The sequence below is a fragment of the Boleophthalmus pectinirostris genome, unplaced genomic scaffold (assembly GCF_026225935.1).
Source record: "Boleophthalmus pectinirostris isolate CB_2022bp ecotype Guang Dong unplaced genomic scaffold, ASM2622593v1 HiC_scaffold_14, whole genome shotgun sequence".
NCBI lineage: Eukaryota > Metazoa > Chordata > Actinopteri > Gobiiformes > Gobiidae > Boleophthalmus > Boleophthalmus pectinirostris.
The window spans coordinates 27,944,361-27,963,460 of record NW_026571047.1 but is presented as its reverse complement, the minus strand read 5'-3'; the positions used below and the strand labels follow the sequence as shown (position 1 = coordinate 27,963,460).

Below are 19,100 nucleotides of genomic sequence, written 5' to 3'. Positions count from 1 at the left end.
GACATTTGTGAAGGCTGTAGGATGGTAACGCTGCAATGACTTTACACACTCGCTGTTTTTACGCACGATTTTGCGGAAATTAACAAAGTGAAAGTCTAATTTTGTTTTGTTTACGCCGGTTAATGTGCTGTGTACAGATCTGACGTGCGAGTTTGTTTATTTTAGCTGTTTTTGATTGATTTTGAAGCTTCTAATTATTACATTAGTGCTTAATTTTACAAGTTTTGTTTACATTGCACCAAAACATTTCGTGTTACAGTATATTCCCCAAATTTATGTAGTTTTTTTTAAATTTTTGTATGATTTTTCTGTATTTTTGTGTTGACAAAACTGACTGAAAATCTGGATAATTTGTTTAAATTTGTTTCCGAAGAAATGGCCAGAAGTAGACATCAGCTCTGAAATGTTATATTAACTTTAAAGATGCATTGTGTAACTTTTCTAGTGGAGGGTTCACCACTTGCTTTTTTTGCAGTTCACTATGTGTTGTTTTTTTCTTTTGATTGATTGATTTTGAAGCTTCTTATTATTACATTAGTGCTTAATTTTACACATTTTTCTACAGAATTGTTTTTTTTTTCCCCACTGTTTTTAGTTTTGTCCTTGTTTTTGAAAATGGCGAGACCGTGGAGAGGTTTCACTTTTGTCGCAAAGTTTTTTTTGTTGTTTACATTGCACCAAAACATTTCATATTACAGTATATTCCCCAAATTTATGTCATTTTTTAAAATTTTTGTATCATTTTTCTGTATTTTTGTGTTGAAAAAACTGACTGAAAATCTGGATAATTTGTTTAATTTGTTTCCGAAGAAATGGCCAGAAAATTAGACATCAGCTCTGAAATGTTATAGTAACTTTAAAGATGCATTGTGTAACTTTTCTAGTGGAGGGTTCACCACTTGCTTTTCTTGCAGTTCACTGTGTGTTTTTTTTTTTGGATTGATTTTGAAGCTTCTTATTATTACATTAGTGCTTAATTTTACATGTTTTTCTATAGAATTTGATTTTTTTTTTTTCCCCACTGTTTTTAGTTTTGTCCTTGTTTTTGAAAATGGCGAGGCCGTAGAAGGTTTCACTTTAGTCGCAAAGTTTTTTTTTTTTTTTGTTTACATTGCACCAAAACATTTTTCTATAACAGTATATTCCCCAAATTTGTCTTTTTTATTTATTTTTATATAATTTATTTAGATCATCCTGCTGATTTTGTGGATCACGGTTAATTCGTGTTTTACTGTATTTTTGTGTTGACGAAACTGCCCGAAAATCTTGAGACATCAGCTCTGAGATGTTTAAAAATGACCGTAGAAAGGTTTCACTTTTGTCGCAAAAGTTTTTTTGTTGTTTACATTGCACCAAAATGTTCTTATAAGACTTTAACATTTTCATAATACAGTATTTTCACCAAATCTATGTACTTTTTAAATTTATTTTTATATCATTTGTTTAGATCATGTTGCTGTTTTTGTGGATCACTGCTAATTCATGTTTTTTTGTATTTTTATGTTGACGAAACTGACTGAAAATCTGGATAATTTGTTCCACGTGTTTCCAAAGAAATCTTCGGAAGTAGACGTCAGCTCTGTTTTTAAAAATGGTGAGATCGTAGAAAGGTTTCACTTTTGTCACAAAAGTTTTTTTGTTGTTTACATTGCACCAAAATGTTCTTATAAGACTTTAACATTTTTGTATTACAGTATAGCCCCCAAATTTATGTCTTGTTAATTTATTTTTATATCATTTATTTAGATCATGTTGCTTTTTGTGGATCACTGCTAATTCTTGTTTAACTGGATTTTTGTGTTGATGAAACTGACTGAAAATCTGGATAATTTAATTTGTTTCTGAAAAAAATCGCCAAAAGTAGACGTCAGCTCTGAAATGTTATATTAACGTTAAAGATGCATAATATAACTTTTCTAGTGGAGGGTTCGCCATTTGCTTTTCTGAAAATTGTGACAAAAGTGAAACCTCTCTACGGTCTCGCCAAGTTTTTTGTTGTTTACATTGCACCAAAACATTCTTATAAGACTTTAACATTTTCATCTTACAGTATTTTCTCCAAATCTATGTATTTTTAAAATTTATTTTTATATAATTTATTTAGATCATACAGCTGTTTTTGTGGATCACTGCTGATTCATGTTTTTTTGTATTTTTGTGTTGACGAAACTGACTGAAAATATGAAATTTTTTTTAATTTGTTCCCGAAGAAGTCACCAAAAGTAGACGTCAGCTCTGAAATGTTACATTATGCATCTTTTAAGTTAAAATAACTTTTCTAGTGGAGGGTTCAGCACCTGCTTTTCTCGTCTCCATGGAGATGTTATAACTTTGCCTTTAATGCAGTTCACTGTTTTTAGTTTTGTCCTTGTTTTTGAAAATTGCGAGACCGTAGAGAGGTTTCACTTTTGTCACAAAGTTTTCGTTTTTTGTTTGTCTTTTTTATTTATTTTTGTATATTTTTTTCTGTATTAATTGTTCAGTGTGTTTCTGAAGAAATATTCAAAAGTAGACATCAGCTCTGAAATGTTATCTTAACTTTAAAGATGCATAAAGTAACTTTTCTAGTGGCAGGGTTCACCACCTGCTTTTCTTTTGTATTTTTGTCCTTGTTTTTGAAAATTGCGACAAAAGTGAAACCTCTTTACGATCTCACGAAGTTTTTTCGCTGTTTACATTGCACCAGAATGTAAAAAACAAATTTATTACAGTATTTTCCCCAAATGTATGTCTTTTTAAATTAATTTTATATCATTTATGTAGATCATACTGCTGTTTTGTGGGTTTGTTCTGCATCGATCATGGCTAATTTAAGTTTTTCTGTATTTTTATGTTGACGAAACTGACTGAAAATCTGGATAATTTGTTCAATGTTTCCAAAGAAATCTTCAAAACTTTATTATTAATTTTAAAGATGCACTGTGTAACTTTTCTAGTGGAGGATTTGCCACTTGCTTTTCTCGTTTCCATGGAGATATTATCACTTTGCCTGGAGTGGTCCACAGTACGGCATTAAACATATCCATTTCTGTAATAATAAGCGCGCCACTAGACCAAGTTACAAGTCAAATCTGTGGAGAGGCGAGCCCACTCACTGTCAGAATGAAGTTTTCTAGTTAAGTTTAACACTTTTCTTTGCACAGCGTATAAATATGCAGTATTGTGGTCTTTTAACACACAAAACTACAGTAAATAAATTGTTAAAAGTGTAAAATATGTTTCTATTATACAGTATTTTCAATTACGGTTGTTTTTATTGGTCAAAAATACCTTAAATAACATGATTTTGACTGTGAGTGAGGTCGCTTCTCCACTGATCTGGTTCTGATTTGTAACTTGGGATGGTTGCGTTACCTACTTATGACGCGCCCTGCCCTGTACCAGAAAAGTTACGCAGTGTACCTTTAAATAAACGTACCTTATTATTATAAAACATTTGATATATCCTCCTCACGAATGAGCCTTAAAGTTTCTAAAGTGTACAGTCTGTAAAATAGTGTTGTTATGATACTAAAAGTTCAGACTCGATACTAAAGATTAGACTCCATACTCAATTCCCGATACCGATATTTTGATACCAAGTGATAATTTTGAAGATAATATTGCAGTTTTCAACACAGCATTTTAGTATTTGTTTATTACACCATGTGGTCTTTTACTCGTTCTGATAAAACTCAAGATGAAGCTGCTCTGGAAAGGTCAAATTTGATCCAGTTATGTGTTTTGTTTTTTCCCCAGTATCGATACTAAATGCTTAAATGAGTATCTAGTTTCGATACTAGTTTTAGTATCGATTAGTGTCAGATTTTCGATACTTTTGGCAATATGTTTTATACAGCGCTTTACCAATTTCAAGGCACTCAAACCATTTTACAGCAAGAAACTGACACACAGATTCATACACCAGTGTACGCAGACACTCAGGGCGAGGTGGGTTAAGTGTCTTGCCCAGGGACACAACAACAACATTCATCTGTGGGAGCTGGAGTAATGTCACCAACTTAGGAGTGAGTGGATCTGACCAACTTAGCTACTGTCGCCCTACAACATACGTGATTTAAACATTTAATTATTTACATTTTGCCATTTAACCTTAAAGGGACAGTCCGTAATTTTGGACATAGGGCCTCATTTCCTAGTGATCCAGAGTGTTGGAGACGTGTGGAGACACTTTTTTAAATATTCCATCCAGTCCTTGTATTTGCAGAGGTCACTGGTGCTAGACTAGTGCATGTCAATGGTCATAGTTTTCCTGCCGCTAAAAACAGTCTTACCCACTCCACAAAACACCTGAAGAAAATCTATTATTACATATAGTCCATGTAAATGTCTGTGTCTGTAGAATGATTTTAGAAGCAAAACCAATCTTGCATTTGAAGGATTTATGTCTGAGCAGCAGCAGTGAGTTGTTCTTCCTGATAGAAAGTTTGGCAGAGGCGGACTGATATATGAGAAAATAGTCCCTCAACGTGCGACGATTCATGCGACGCAAAAGGTTAGTTTTATTTCAAACATTATTCTATCAACACAGACATTCACACGGACAGTCTGGTGTAAAAATAGATTTTCTTCGGGTGTTTTGTGGAGTGGGTAAGACTGTTTTTAGCGGCAGGATAAACTATGACCATTGACATGCACTAATCTAACACCAGTGACATCTGTAAATACAAGGACTGGATGGAATATTTAAAAAAGTGTCTCCACACGTCTCCAACACTCTGGATCACTAGGAAATGAGGTCCTATGTCCAAAATTCCAGACTGTCCCTTCAAGCTGTTGTTGTCAAAAGTATTGAAAATCAGATAGTAATCGTCACTAAAACTAACATCAAAACTTGATCCTTATTTGAGCAGGTATCGATACTAAAAAAGTCACATCCACAGGACAGAAATGAACCTTTCCTGAAGCTTTAGAATGATTTTGAGCTGTATCAGAACAAATATAAGAGCACAGTATAAACCCATGGACCACTGAGTGATTACACAAATATAAGACCACATGGGAATATAAAAGAATGTACTATGATTTAATGTTGAAAATCACGCTCCATTGTCTAAAGAAAGAGTGTTTTTATTATCATTGTGGTATCAGAATCATTATTGAGTCTTGAATCTTTTAGTATCGAAATCAAGTTTGAAATTTTAGTATCGTGACAACTCTAAAACTGTTTATTTTCACTGTCGAAGGTGCACTGTGTTAGTTTGATTCATCAGCCGGTTTCACTCCGTGGAAACCGTCTGACCTCACAGCATTAGGATTCGTTCGCTTGACGGTATGCGGGTACTTTTTTTATTTAACCAATCGCTGCTATTTGGTCGTGACGTATGTAATGCGCCAAATTCCCTAGGAAGAAGGACAATAACGTCTTTCACCTTGATAAAATTTAACAAACATTCTATTTTTTCCGGCTTTAAATCCTCGATCTCGGGAATCGTCACCAACACAATGTCTGTCTTCGTCTACATCCATCTCGACGCTTTGTTTACTGTTGTGCTGTTCCACAAAAGGGACACAGACAGACGCTTGAGTTTGACGTCATGGCTTCACAGCTCTTCACTGATTGGTCGGTGCGCGGTCTACAATTTCCGTAAATCGTCGCGTGTATTCCAATTCCTGACCTAGTTGCTGGACAGAAATGAAATTGAATGGTGGCACTAGGTTCACTGTAAAACTTTTCTGTTGAAAAAGTTACAACAGAAAATGCTTTTCTCCATCGAGATGTTATTGCTTTGTCTGGAATGTTCCACAGTATGGCATTAAACCTTCCTATCTTCATGGAGACCAACGTTAACCAAGTCACAGGTCAGATCTGTGGAGAGGCGCCCCCGCTCACAGTCAGAATGTTGTTTTTCTGGGTATTTCTGAGCAATAAAACCACCTGTAATTGAGTAAATGTAAAGTGTTTAATGTCATACTGTGGAGCATTCCAGGCAGAGCAATGGCGTATCCATAGAAACAAGAAGGTGACAGACCCCAGCCGAGAAGTTACACAGTGCGTCTTTAATTGTTTGACACTTCCGTCTGAATATCCTTCCTCCAGATCGGGCCCAAGTGGAAGGACGTCGTGTCTCGCTGCATAAAGGGCCACTACCAGCCTCTGCTGCTGCTCTACGCTGACCCCCGCGGGACGCCGGTGGTACTGCAGGACAGCCCCAGCCCCTGCTTCAGCCCGAACCCGCATCTGGAGCTCCACGTCAGCACCAAGGCCGGATACGACAGTGAAGACTCAGGTACTGCGAACGGCGCCGCGCTACACTTTTAGACTCCGGCTCCTCGGGCTATTTTTGTACACGCTTTTTCTGAAAACTGGAAGGTACTTTGCAGCGGTACAGTTGTGTAGTCAGGTATAGAGTGTAAGTGAGAAAAGTTTTAACTAACTCTCTTAACTAGTCAGAACTACTTAACTAAGATATAATTATTAAAGGGCCCTTATTACACTATTCACTGATCGATGTTATGTTTCTTCGTCACAAACAGACCTGGAGTTGTGTTTTGTTTCATTCACACAAGTTTAACACACAAACCTGCATATTTAGGCTGAGTTCTTCTCTCAAAACACTCTGTCCCACCTTATGATGTCATGTGATAATACAGGAAGTGCTCCACTGTGTTTTTAAACTCCACACACCTTCACTAGAATCATTTGGATAATAATCTCAGCTCTGGAATTGTCAACATTTATGAAACAAAAAGGCAAAAGGAGCGGTTAACTTGAAAACTGCTTTGTTGCTTTGTGACATCACAACGTAGAACAGAGCATTTTGAGCATCGGAGATTTAGACAATAATAATAATAATAATGATAATAAAGACTTAATAATAAAGACTTAATAATAAAGACTAAATAATAATAAAGACTCAAACGTGTGAATGAAGCAAAACACAACTCCAGGTCTGTTTGTGATGAGGAAGTAACACTATAATGCCGGACTTACACTGTGCGATTTTTGGCCGTTTTTGAGCTGATTTTTCACTTGGCCCGATCCTAAAAACAGTCGCACAAGTTTTGGCCTACAAAGGCAAGAGACCTTAACTCTCCAGAGTGTGAAACTGAGGAAAATAACTTCAAAGTTTCAAAGCTGTGGATGTTACGGTTGTCATATTTTCTCGTTAAACCAATCAAATTGGCTCTCAGTATTTATTCACATGATAAATGAGGTCACAAATACCCCCAAAATGACATTCACAAATTTTTGACCAAACATGACGTTACAGTGTCTGGCTTTGTAGAGCAGAATACATGGGGTAACGAAAACCGATTAATACCTCATGACCAGCTCCTGATCGGCAGTCGTAGGTCACAAGAATATCCAACCTGTTTGAAATCCAGTCGCCTCTCGTGAGGGTTTGGCTCTGTTGAAATAGTCCGTATAGTGTGAGAACATGAATCTTGAGCTGTGAACTTTGAAACTCTGAGATGTGGTCGTACAGTTTGAGCTGGGACTGAGTGAAACAATCAAAAATATCGCAGTGTACGCCCGACATAACATAGATTAGAAAACAGTGTAATATGTTTTTTTTAATATTTGTGCAATTTTATTATAAAGACATTTATTCAAACTTCTAAACCAAGATATCACATTTGTAAATGTAACCAATTTTGATACTCAATTTGGCAGTGGGACATGTTTGTAAAAAATGCTCTGAAAACTTTATGTAATTTTATAGTGGCATTAGGGTTGTAAGAAAAAAATCTATTCAGTGACATATTGTGATACTTCAACGCACAATTCTCAAATCGATTCAAAGTGCATCCGAATCGATTTTTTAAAATAATATTTTTCACAAAAATCCATTATTTACATTCACTGTTCTGATGATTTAAGCATTTTTATAAATTATATTTCATACAAGTGTGTTCTCGTGATGGTGCAGTTGACTGTATTAATAGAAATACTCATTGATAAATCGTAATATATTGTCCTATATTTTAGTTTTGGGATATATCAGGATATATCGAATCGTGACATGCATATCAAGATATTTATTGTATCGTCATACTCAAGGCAATGCACACCCTTAAGTGGCATAGTTTGTTTTTATTTACATCCCCGTTTGCTACTGAAAAAAATTTTAAAATAAAAAATGCTGATGTCTAGTTTTTCCTTCTTATTTAATCAGATGATATGTAAGTAAGAAAAGGTAAAAATAAAATGCATAGAACTTCAGTCAAGAGGAGGATTTCTGAAACGTGTGGATTAAACTTGCTGTAGTGGCATATTTGTTAACTCAAGATTGTGTTTCATGTGCTTGTTGTCGTACTAAACATTGAATTATCAGGGGTTTTTGGTGCGTAATCACTGTTTAAATGATGGAGTGTGTGAGTGCAGTTTGGGGCTGGATCGATGGACCTTGTCTTTGCCGTATGTTAAATAAATTGTTGGTCAAGTTTATGCAGATCAGGAGCTGTTCTGAAGGAGGCTACAGAAGCCACTTGAATTAATTTAAGACACGGTTTTATAAACACACAAGCAGCTGAAGATACCATATTTTTTGGACTATAAGTCACCCCTGAGTATAAGTCGCACCAACCAAAAAATGTGTAACGAAGAAGAAAAAAACATATATAAGTTGCGCTTTTTGGGGGAAATTTGTTTTATAAAATCAGAGACCAGGAACCGATGTTTCATCTTGAAAGTCAAGTTCTAGTAACAACAATAGAAGAGAGAACAACAGACTGTTCACGTCACATATGAACAGTTCTTCAAATAACTATAGGCGAGTTTCAGCTGACGTCATTGTTATTAAAAGCCCGCGTTGCATGATGGGAAATATTTTGGTCAGAGGCAAGAAACAGGATAGCGTCAAACACAGTGCGTAACCTCCTGTATTTATCCCCGATAATGGTAAATTCCTGCTGCATTATCGGATGCACAAATAGAAGCACGGAAGAAGGAAAATGTCTTTTTCGTATTCTGAGTGAAAAGAACCGCTAACAGTGAATTAAACGTCTTTCAAACATCCGCAGAGCAAACGTAGAAGATCCTAACAAACCGTGGACTCCAACAAGTTCAACAACACATCGAGACTCTTGGAGGTTTTCATCTTTTCTGCTGTGAATGGCCCAGGAGTTTCCACCAAGTCATTGTGGATATCAAAGAAGTGAATATTTGTCCAGGTAGTTGGCGATTCTGACCAGAAATTTGGTTTGGTCCACCTTTTGTAGGGGTTGAAAAGGGTGATTTGGCTCCATCGATGCTTATGACCAATTTCTGGTCAAATCGCTTTCTCACTTTGTCCGTCATGTTGAATTAGTGTTTCTTGCCGCCGACCAAAATAATTCCCAGCATGCAACACGCGCTTTTGTCAACAATGAAACTCGACTATAACATAAACAACAGAACAGAACAAGTTTAACAAACTCTCTATCTCACTTCAAATCACTAAATCCATTCAATTCTTCATCCTCTGTCACTTTTGAGCAACTCCACGACCTCCGGAAGTAAACAGAGCGCCGCTTCCTCTTCTGTGTCGCTGTCGTCAGACTCAGCATCAGTTCCAGTTAGAATTATTCTGACCTTTCTGAATCCAGACAGGATGGTTTTTCAGTGTCACTGAAATTCAGGCTTTGTCGATCCATCCGGTGACTTCAGGAAAGTTACATGGTGCACCCGCCTGGTTCCCCTGAAGTCGTGTTCTCCATCCCCGCTTTCCACCAGTCCCTCACAAGTTTCTCACTCACTCCAAACTTTCTTTCTGCTGTTCGATTACCATTTTCTGCTGCATGTTTCGCTACTTGCAGCAGGACAGAGGCTCTTTCTGCAGGAGACATGTGCAGCAGAGCCAAGTGACAGTGGTACAGGAGGAACAGGAGCAGCAGATACTGACACACAAGACTAGAGCCTCTCGTGGCTCTCGTCAGGGTGAAAATGTTTAATATATAAGTCGCACCAGAGTATAAGTCGCAGGAAAAAACGCTCTTGCTGTGAGCAGGGTTGCAGCTCCTCTATCTTGACTTGGTAACATCAACTGCAAGGGTCAGACCAAAAGTTACCCAGTGAATCTTTAAAGCAACACCATGTAACTTTCTGGATCTGGTACATCACCTGCATGATTCCAGGGAAATGAATCATGATGCAGCCCAAATAAGAGTCAGGTTTGTGGAGATACGAGCCTGGTCATAAAAGGCAAACATGCTTTTATTGTATATTTTTGTTTTTTGACACATGATGGGACTTTAGTGTAATGTAGATTTAAACAATAATGAAACAAGAAGTTATTTTGTGTGTTTTTAAGTCTTTCAAATGCAATACACTCTACATATCTCATCTGTAAACCCCTCGTCTCCTCCAGGTCGTGAGCCCTCCATCTCCTCGGACACTCGCACAGACTCGTCCACAGACAGCAGCAGTCACAGGACGTCTCGCACCCGCCCTCTGCACCTGTCGCCCGGGTCGCACCTGTCCACCGACTCTCAGGCCACTGTGGTGTGCAACTACCAGGCTGGGACGACCACGCAGGGCCCGGACATTGGAGGTAGGCCGACCGGACTGTCTTAAAGGTTGTATGGAGGATTTTTTTTGTTTCAAATTGTCAATGATAGATTATAGAGGTGCAGTAGCCTTGTAATTATGATGACCAAAAAAAAGAGAATAAAAATTCATCGACTCTGGACGTGGTGGGGCTAAACATTTGCCAATAGATAACGACACTGCCTCGTTATCTGTTAGCTGACAGGCTGTCAATCAATCTCCCTACGTTTCTAGTGTAATTGACTTGCCTGCGCGCCGCCGGTACGTGGTTTACGTACGCCTGTCACGCAGTCCACAGACGCAAGCGCACAGATGCTGTTTACTCACCAACGAACAGTTCTTAGCGGCTTTTTTTGACCTATATCTTCCTCGCAGTTCGCACAAAGTTTGTTGCAATGGCGACAAGAATCCAGGAGCAGTTCGCCGCAAAAGAAAGTCAGTTTTTGAGGTCGCTGAAAGAAGAAGACAAGGGGAAAAGCAGCGAAGCCAAACTAAGTGATTCTTGAAGATTCATTCCAGCGATGGCGCGACTGAAGCAGACGCAGGGTCTAAAGACTGACACACTGGTCGCCAAATTACTCCTGGACAGGACACTTCTGCTTATTATGAAAACTTACTTTATTTCCAAGAGCTAGACAAACGTTTTTCAGGACACGAAAGCGATATCCTATGTCTGAAAACGGAGGACACACATACAAATATATCAGTACAGAGAGACCAATTCATTCACCGAGCTGTAGAGGCTGCACTAGCGCTGACTCATGATGCAGGTGCTGGGGTTTAGGTGCTGTAGGTGTTTTTGTAATTTAGAATAAAACCACATTAGAATTGTTATCAGTAAAAGCTGTGTTTATTTGTTTACCTCAGGTTTTTGAAATTTAAAATCAAAATCTTACGTACAGTCTCTTTAATGTCGGGTCAGTAATTGTGGTGTAGTTCTGTTTTAGCCCTGGTTTAGATCTGGTAGTACTTTAAATACTTTCTTTGGATCTACTGAATGTGAAAGATTTGAGAATGACATGTGCAGTAAACATCAAATGAAACTGAAAACACACACCAGAGTCGTTGCAGAGGTGTAGATGCAGGCAGCAGCAACTTTAAAGTGAAAGCATGTTCTGTCTCGCTCCAAAGAAAGAAATGATCTGACAAAGGCTTTTGCGGCAACGTTTTCCTAGATTTAAAGAAAGCTTTGGGACATTGTTCGTCTCTGTGCACTGTGCATTTTTCACTTTTACTGTACAGTTCACGTGCATGAGTATCTAACATGGACTGAAATGGTCAATATTCTCGCCAATGTTTCGATCACAAAATGTGCTCTTCATGATTTGTTGTTTTGATGAGGTTGGACAGAGTTGTTTTTTGAGAAATCATATGGAACTTTAAAGGTGCACCGTGTAACTTTTCTGGTGGAGAGTTCTCTGAATGCTGTCACATTAAACTTTATTAACTCCATGGAAATACGCAGTTGATGCCACTAGGCCATGGTAACGTTCACACCTCTGTAGGTTCTGTAGGTTCTGTACTGTTCACACCTCTGTGGTTCTGTGGGTTCTGTAGTGTTCACACCTCTGTGGTTCTGTGGTTCTGTAGTGTTCACACCTCTGTGGTTCTGTAGTTCTGTTGTCACACCTCTGTGGTTCTGTGGTTCTGTACTGTTCTGTTCACACCTCTGTGTTCTGTGGTTCTGTACTGTTCACACAATCTGTGGGTTCTGTAGTTACGTAGTGTTCACACCTCTGTGATTTTGTGGGTTCTGTAGTGTTCTGTAGTGTTCACCTCTGTGGTTCTGTGGTTCGTTCTGTACTGTGTTCTGTCACACCTCTGTGGTTCTCTGTGGGTTCTGTAGTGTTCACACCTCTGTGGTTCTGTGGGTTCTGTACTGTTCACACCTCTGTGGTTCTGTGGGTTCTGTAGTGTTCACACCTCTGTGGTTCTGTGGTTCTGTACTGTTCACACCTCTGTGGTTCTGTAGTGTTCACACCTCTGTGGTTCTGTGGTTCTGTACTGTTCACACCTCTGTGGTTCTGTGGGTTCTGTAGTGTTCACACCTCTGTGGTTCTGTGGGTTCTGTACTGTTCACACCTCTGTGGTTCTGTAGTGTTCACACCTCTGTGGTTCTGTGGGTTCTGTAGTGTTCACACCTCTGTGGTTCTGTGGTTCTGTAGTGTGTTCTGTACACACTCTGTGGTTCTGTAGTGTTCACACCTCTGTGGTTCTGTGGTTCTGTAGTGTTCACACTCTGTAGTGTTCACACCTCTGTGGTTCTGTGGTTCTGTAGTGTTCACACCTCTGTGGGTTTTGCTGCATTGAACCCAAATGCAGAGTTATTGCATTCATTTACAGTAACCACTTTAGCAGCTCCTCGGCCGCAGTGAGCCAGGGGAATACGCTGCGGCACTTGTTGGTGGTGAACAAGCAAAAGTCGATGTCCAACTTTCTGCAGCCTCTCTCCTTCCTCCTCCTCCTCTTCCTCTCCTTCCTCTCCTCCTCTTCCTCTCCTTCCTCCTCCTCCTCTTCCTCTCCTTCCTCCTCCTTCCTCCTCCTCTCCTCCTCCTCTACATTTCCTCTTTACTCTCCTCTTCCTCCTCTACTCTTCTCTATCTCCTCTCCTTCCCCTTTTCCCTCCTCTACCTCCTACACTCCTTCTTTACCCTTCTCTTCCTCTTCTCCCTCCTCTGCCTCCTTCATCCTCCTCTTCCTACTTTACATCCTCCTTCACCTCCTCCTCTGTACCCTTGCCTTTCTCCTTTACACTTCTCTTCCTCCTCTGTACCCTCCGCTTCTTCCTCTACCTCATCTACACCTCTTCCGCCTTCCTCCTCGTCCTTCTCTACCTCCTCTCCTCCTCCTCTGTACCCTCCGCTTTCTCCTTCCTTCCTCCTCTCCTCCTCTGTACCCTCCGCTTCTTCCTCTACCTCATCTACATCGCTTCCTCCTTCCTCCTCTTTCATGTCTACCTCTTTTTTCCTCCTCTGTACCCTCTCTTTTCCTCCTCTTCCTCCTCTGTACCCTCTCTTTTCTCCTCTACACTTCTCTTCCTCCTCTGTACCCTCCTCTTCTTCCTCTACCTTATCTACACCTCTTCGTCCTTCCTCCTCTCTTTTCCCTCCTTTTCCCTCCTCTGTACCTTCTCTATTTCCTCTTTTTCCTTCCTCTTCCTCTTATGTACCCTCTGTTTTTCCTCTTTTTCTTCCTCTGTACCCTCTCTTTTTCCTCTTTTTTCCTCCACTTTCTCCTCTGTACCCTCCCTTCCGCTTTTTCCTCCTCCGTACCCTCTCTTTTTCCTCTTTTCCCTCCTCTGTACTCTCTCTTTTTCCTCTTTTACCTCCTCTTCCTCCTCTGTACCCTTGCCTTTCTCCTTTACACTTCTCTTCCTCCTCTGTACCCTCCGCTTCTTCCTCTACCTCATCTACACCTCTTCCGCCTTCCTCCTCGTCCTTCTCTACCTCCTCTTCCTCCTCTGTACCCTCCGCTTTCTCCTTCCTTCCTCCTCTTCCTCCTCTGTACCCTCCTCTTCTTCCTCTACCTCATCTACATCGCTTCCTCCTTCCTCCTCTTTCATGTCTACCTCTTTTTCCCTCCTCTGTACCCTCCTCTTCTTCCTCTACCTTATCTACACCTCTTCGTCCTTCCTCCTCTCTTTTCCCTCCTTTTCCCTCCTCTGTACCTTCTCTATTTCCTCTTTTTCTTCCTCTGTACCCTCTCTTTTCCCTCCTCTTCCTCCTCTGTACCCTCTCTTTTTCCTCTTTTTTCCTCCACTTTCTCCTCTGTACCTCTCTGCTTCCGCTTTTTCCTCCTCCGTACCATCTCGTTTCCCTCCTTTTCCTCCTCTGTACTCTCTCTTTTTCCTCTTTTCCCTCCTCTTCCTCCTCTATACCCTCCTCTTCCACTTCTGTACCCTCTCTTTTCCCTCTTCCTCTTCCTCCTGCAGCGCCCTCCTCCTCGTCAGGTCCACCCCTCTCCTCGTTAGTGGTCTATCTCCTATTCATCTGCACCGCTGCCCGCTGTCTAATTGCCCCCAAAGGGATAAATAAAAGCCCCTATGCAGTACTACCTCTGCAAATATTTGCTTTTAAAATACTGGTGTGTCTTACAGTAATGGGCAGCTGCACCTGGTTTAACGGCTTCTCTCCAAATGCTTTTAATACTTTTATATGACATTTAAAGTTATTATGCTTCATTTGTAAACGATCTTGGAGCATTTTTGCCTTGTTATTTCACGTTGTTCAAAAAATGTGTCTGTGAGGACTGCGGACTATGTCAGGATTATAAACTAGGGCTAAACCAGGACCAAAACGAAGACTAAACCAGGACTGAACTAGAACCAAAGTAGGTAAGACCAACTCAAGTGTAAAGTTGATTGAAAACGGATCATGCAAATGCGGGAAATACCGGAAATAAACTTGGACTAAACCAGGACAAGACGAGACCTAAACTAAGACAAACTAAGTGTTTTAGTTAAGACCACATTAATCAAGACCAGTCTGACAAGATCAAGACCTCTAAGGGTTGAGACCGAGACAAGACCAAGACTTTTTAAAGGCCCGAGACTAAGACAAGACCAGGACCAAGGCCCATCCAGATCATTTTAGACATTTATTTCTATTTTACAGTTATTTTGGTGTATATATGTCAATGTTTTTAGAAATCTATCTCCATTTTATCACTTGTCGAGGGTCCGACCTCAAGACTCAGACAAGACCCAGTTCAAGCACTTTCAAGATTTAGACAAGACCAAGTCCAAACTCCTTCAAGATCGAGACAAGACAGAGTCCAAACGCCTTCAAGATCGAGACAAGACAGAGTCCACGCGCCTTCAAGACCGAGACAAGACAGAGTCCAAACACCTTCAAGATCGAGACAAGACAGAGTCCAAATGCCTTCAAGATCGAGACAAATTTGAGTCCAAATGCCTTCAGGACTGAGACAAGACCAAGTCCAAGGGCCTTCAAGACGAAGACCAGACCAGGTCTAAATGCCTTCAAGACCGAGACCAGACCGATTCCAAGTGCCCTCAAGATCAAGTCCAAGCGCCATTAAAACCAAAACAAGACCAAGTGACTTCAAGACTGAGACTAGATCGAGTCCAAGCACCTTCAAGACCAAGACAAGACACAGTCCAAGTGCTTTTAAGACCGAGACAACACCGAGACGAAACCCACACCACAAAAAAACTGTCTCAAGGCCGTCTCGAGACCAAGACCGGTTTCAAATACTATGACACTATTGAAACCCACAGCATCTGCTCTGCCCCCTACAGGCTCATGGTAGAACTGCGGGTTGGATTGTGAGATTAAACCGGACATTCATTTAGTTATATTGTTTTTATGATTGTGTCTCTGTGCAGTATGAGTTTTTTAAATGTGATATGTATTTTATTTCTTAGTTTTGAACTTTTTTTTTTTGCTTTTTCTATGCCAATATCTACACATTATTAATACCAGTATAGTTAAGTTTTTTTTCCTCAAGAAGGTTTGGAATCATATTTTTATTGCACAAAAACAAACTGGATCCGTGTATCATTCGTTCATTTGTTTTTCAAAATAAAACCAAAAATAAGAAAACGAAAAAACAACTATTTTCTTCATTATTTGTCTCCAAAACCAACATGAAAAAAACAGATAACGATAATTTTTTTGCAGTTTTCGATTGTGTGTTTAAATGAATAATTGAAAAAAAAAAAAAAAGGATAATGGCCGTTTCCCCTTAAACTGCGATGCCGGACTTTTGCGCCGCATATGGACTGAACCAAGACTGAACCAGGACTAAACCAAGTCTAAACCAGGACTACACCAGAACTAAACTAGGACTAATCTTGGACTTGAGAGAGGGAGAATCCTGAGCCCGTGGAGGGTGTCTGCAAAGCGTGATCGGGCAACAACTGCGCTTGGCTCCATGGGTCCTCCCCTCTGGGCCCGTCCCAACACTCAGTCCTGGTTCAGTTCTGGTTTAGTCCTGTTTTAGTCCTAGTTCAGTCCTGATTTAGTCCTCCTGGTTTTATTTTGAAAAACTAATGAACGAGTGATACACGGACTTGAAAGCGCTGCTGGACAAAGAGTAAACTGTACGCTTTCAACAATATCATTCAAATAAAGTCTTCTTTTGCCCTCATGATCTGTTTTATTCCCCTTGCCTCACAGTTGCTCTGCTCTGCCCCCTACAGGCTCAGCGGTGGAGGGTCCGGGGCGGCCTCCCTCTCCTCCTCTGGGCGAGTACAAAGAGACAGCGGTCTACCTGCTGTCCTCGCGGAGACCAAACACCTCTTCCTCGTCCTCCTCTCGCCCGCTCTCCTCCTCCTCTTCCTCTCGTCCTCTCTCCTCCTCCTCTTCCTCGCGCCCTCTCTCCTCCTCTTCCTCGTCCGGAGTCGGGGGCTGCGAGGGAGGGGCTGGGGGGCCGCACTGGGAGGATGACAGCACCAGCAGTGAGAGCAAGTCCAGGTACTGCACTGCTCTTATTTTTGTTTAATTAAAATGTTATTATGGTATTTTTCGGACTATTAGTTGCTCCAGAGTATAAGTCACATCAGCCAAAAAATCCGTAATGAAGAAGAAAAAAACATATAAGTCTCACTGGACTATAAGTCACACTTTTAGGGGGAAATTAATTTTTATAAAATCAGAGACCAGGAACCGACATTTCATCTTAAAAGTCATGTTCTAGTAAAAACAATAGAACAGAACAACAGACTGTTAATGTCACATATGAACAGTTCTTCAGATAAACTAAAACATAAACAACAGAACAGAACAAGTTTAACAAACTCTCCATCTCACTCCAAATCACTAAATCCATTCAATTCTTCGTCCTCGGTGTCACTTCTGAGCAACTCCACGACCTCTGGAGGTAAACAGAGCGCCGCTTCCTCTTCTGTGTCGCTGTCGTCAGACTCAGCATCAGTTCCAGTTAGAATTATTCTGGCCTTTCTGAATCTCGACAGGATGGTTTCGGTGTCACCGAAGTCCAGGCTTTGTCCATCCATCCGGTGACTTGAGGAAAGTTTCATGGTGCATCCTCCAAGTGTCACAAGTTTCTCTCTCACTCCAAACTTTCTTTCTGTTGCTCAATTATCGTTTTCAGCTGCTTGCAGCTTGTAATCTGCAAAATATGATTTTCTTTTTGGGGGCATTTCTTCTCCATTGTCTTCATAAGTTTGTTTCAGTTGGTACAGAAGTAATGGTGACTGGTCGAATGACATGAAACAGACAGAACAGAGGCTCTTTCTGCAGGAGACATGAGCAGTAGAGCCAAGTGACAGTGGTACAGGAAGAACAGGAGCAGCAGATACTCACACACAAGACTAGAACATATACACATATATAAGTTGCACCGGAGTATAAGTCGCAGGAAACTCCCAAACCATGAAAAAACTGCGACCTATAGTCTGAAAAATACAGTACTACATAACATCACAGAAGACTTCCTTGATTACAGATGTTTCTGATGACAGAGTTTGAAATGTTCGATCAATCACAGTGTTCTTATATCTCCAAACCCCGCCCCTTGTCTTCGTCTTCTCCTCCAGGTGCAGCTCTGTTTGAAATAGTTGGTTGTGGGTGGAGTTTCTGTGTTTTAGTCCCACTTTACATTAACTAAACGCCGTATTTAAATATTCTCGAGGCAAGTTTTCTCATTCTGTGCAGCCCGTACGTGCACTTAGCTATAATTACACTCAGAGGGATCTAGATCTCATTTTATAATTGATGTCATTTGCTCGTGTTTATAATTTTAATATTGCATACAGTTTCCTCATACATATTGAATGGGGTTCAGCTTTAGTAATGCATGCTAAGAGGTTAATTATGACATACGCAAAGCCTGTATTATACTCTCTTTAATATTTCAACAACGCGCATGTTTGTCCAATTTCTCAAGAACATTTTTCTTCAATATAAGTACACGAACATGGGTAATTTACTGTGTGTATAAGATTATCACTGGTAGGAGTAGCAGTGTTATAGCAGTGTGGAATTGTGGTTTTGTTTTGAAGTGGGAATGGAACAACTAACCCGCTGGTAACTGGGCACACGTATATGGATGATATTAAAGGTCTTATATCATACAAAAGTTAAAGAAAAGAAAAGTTACACAACGCACTTTTAACAAAAATAAAGCTCAGATTTCTTCCTCCTAACTACATTCTTGTACTGATAGAACAGGGGTGTCAAACTCATTTTGGTCCGGGGGCCGAATCCAACCTACTTTGATCCCAAAGGGGCCGGATCAGAAAACTCATGGCATATATACCCTAAAAACAGCAATAAGTTCAAATATTTGTGCAGAGAAACACAAATCTATTACAGAAATATTTTTTAACTGATGAACTGTTTCTTTTACAAAATATTATAATATTATGAACAACCTGAAACTTTAAGAAAAATGCAATTTCAACACAATGTTTTAACATGAACTTGTATGCAAATAGGAATAAGTCAATTTTTCTTGGAAAATCCTGCACTCGGCTCCACTTTTCTCATGTTGGACATTTTTCTGATGAGGGTGTCACGGTCAACAGTCAAAACGATCGTCCTTTAAGAGCGTTTGGAAAGAGACAAGTCTTCATTTGTGCTGCTCTGGTGGGAGGGGCCACGTACAGAGACGCTGGAGACACTGTTATGCTCAGCGATGCAGA

General features: G+C 40.1%; 1 protein-coding gene across 1 annotated transcript in view; it reads left to right on the top strand.

Annotated features, from left to right (window-relative positions):
• The window catches only part of usp54b (ubiquitin specific peptidase 54b), a 180,581-nt gene that overhangs the window by 118,203 nt on the left and 43,278 nt on the right, over window positions 1-19,100 (top strand). The window contains exons 10-13 of the mRNA XM_055149922.1: window positions 6,041-6,230; window positions 10,293-10,475; window positions 16,635-16,699; window positions 16,808-16,908. Coding sequence (XP_055005897.1) covers window positions 6,041-6,230; window positions 10,293-10,475; window positions 16,635-16,699; window positions 16,808-16,908 — 539 coding nt within the window. The remainder of the gene's footprint in view (window positions 1-6,040; window positions 6,231-10,292; window positions 10,476-16,634; window positions 16,700-16,807; window positions 16,909-19,100) is intronic.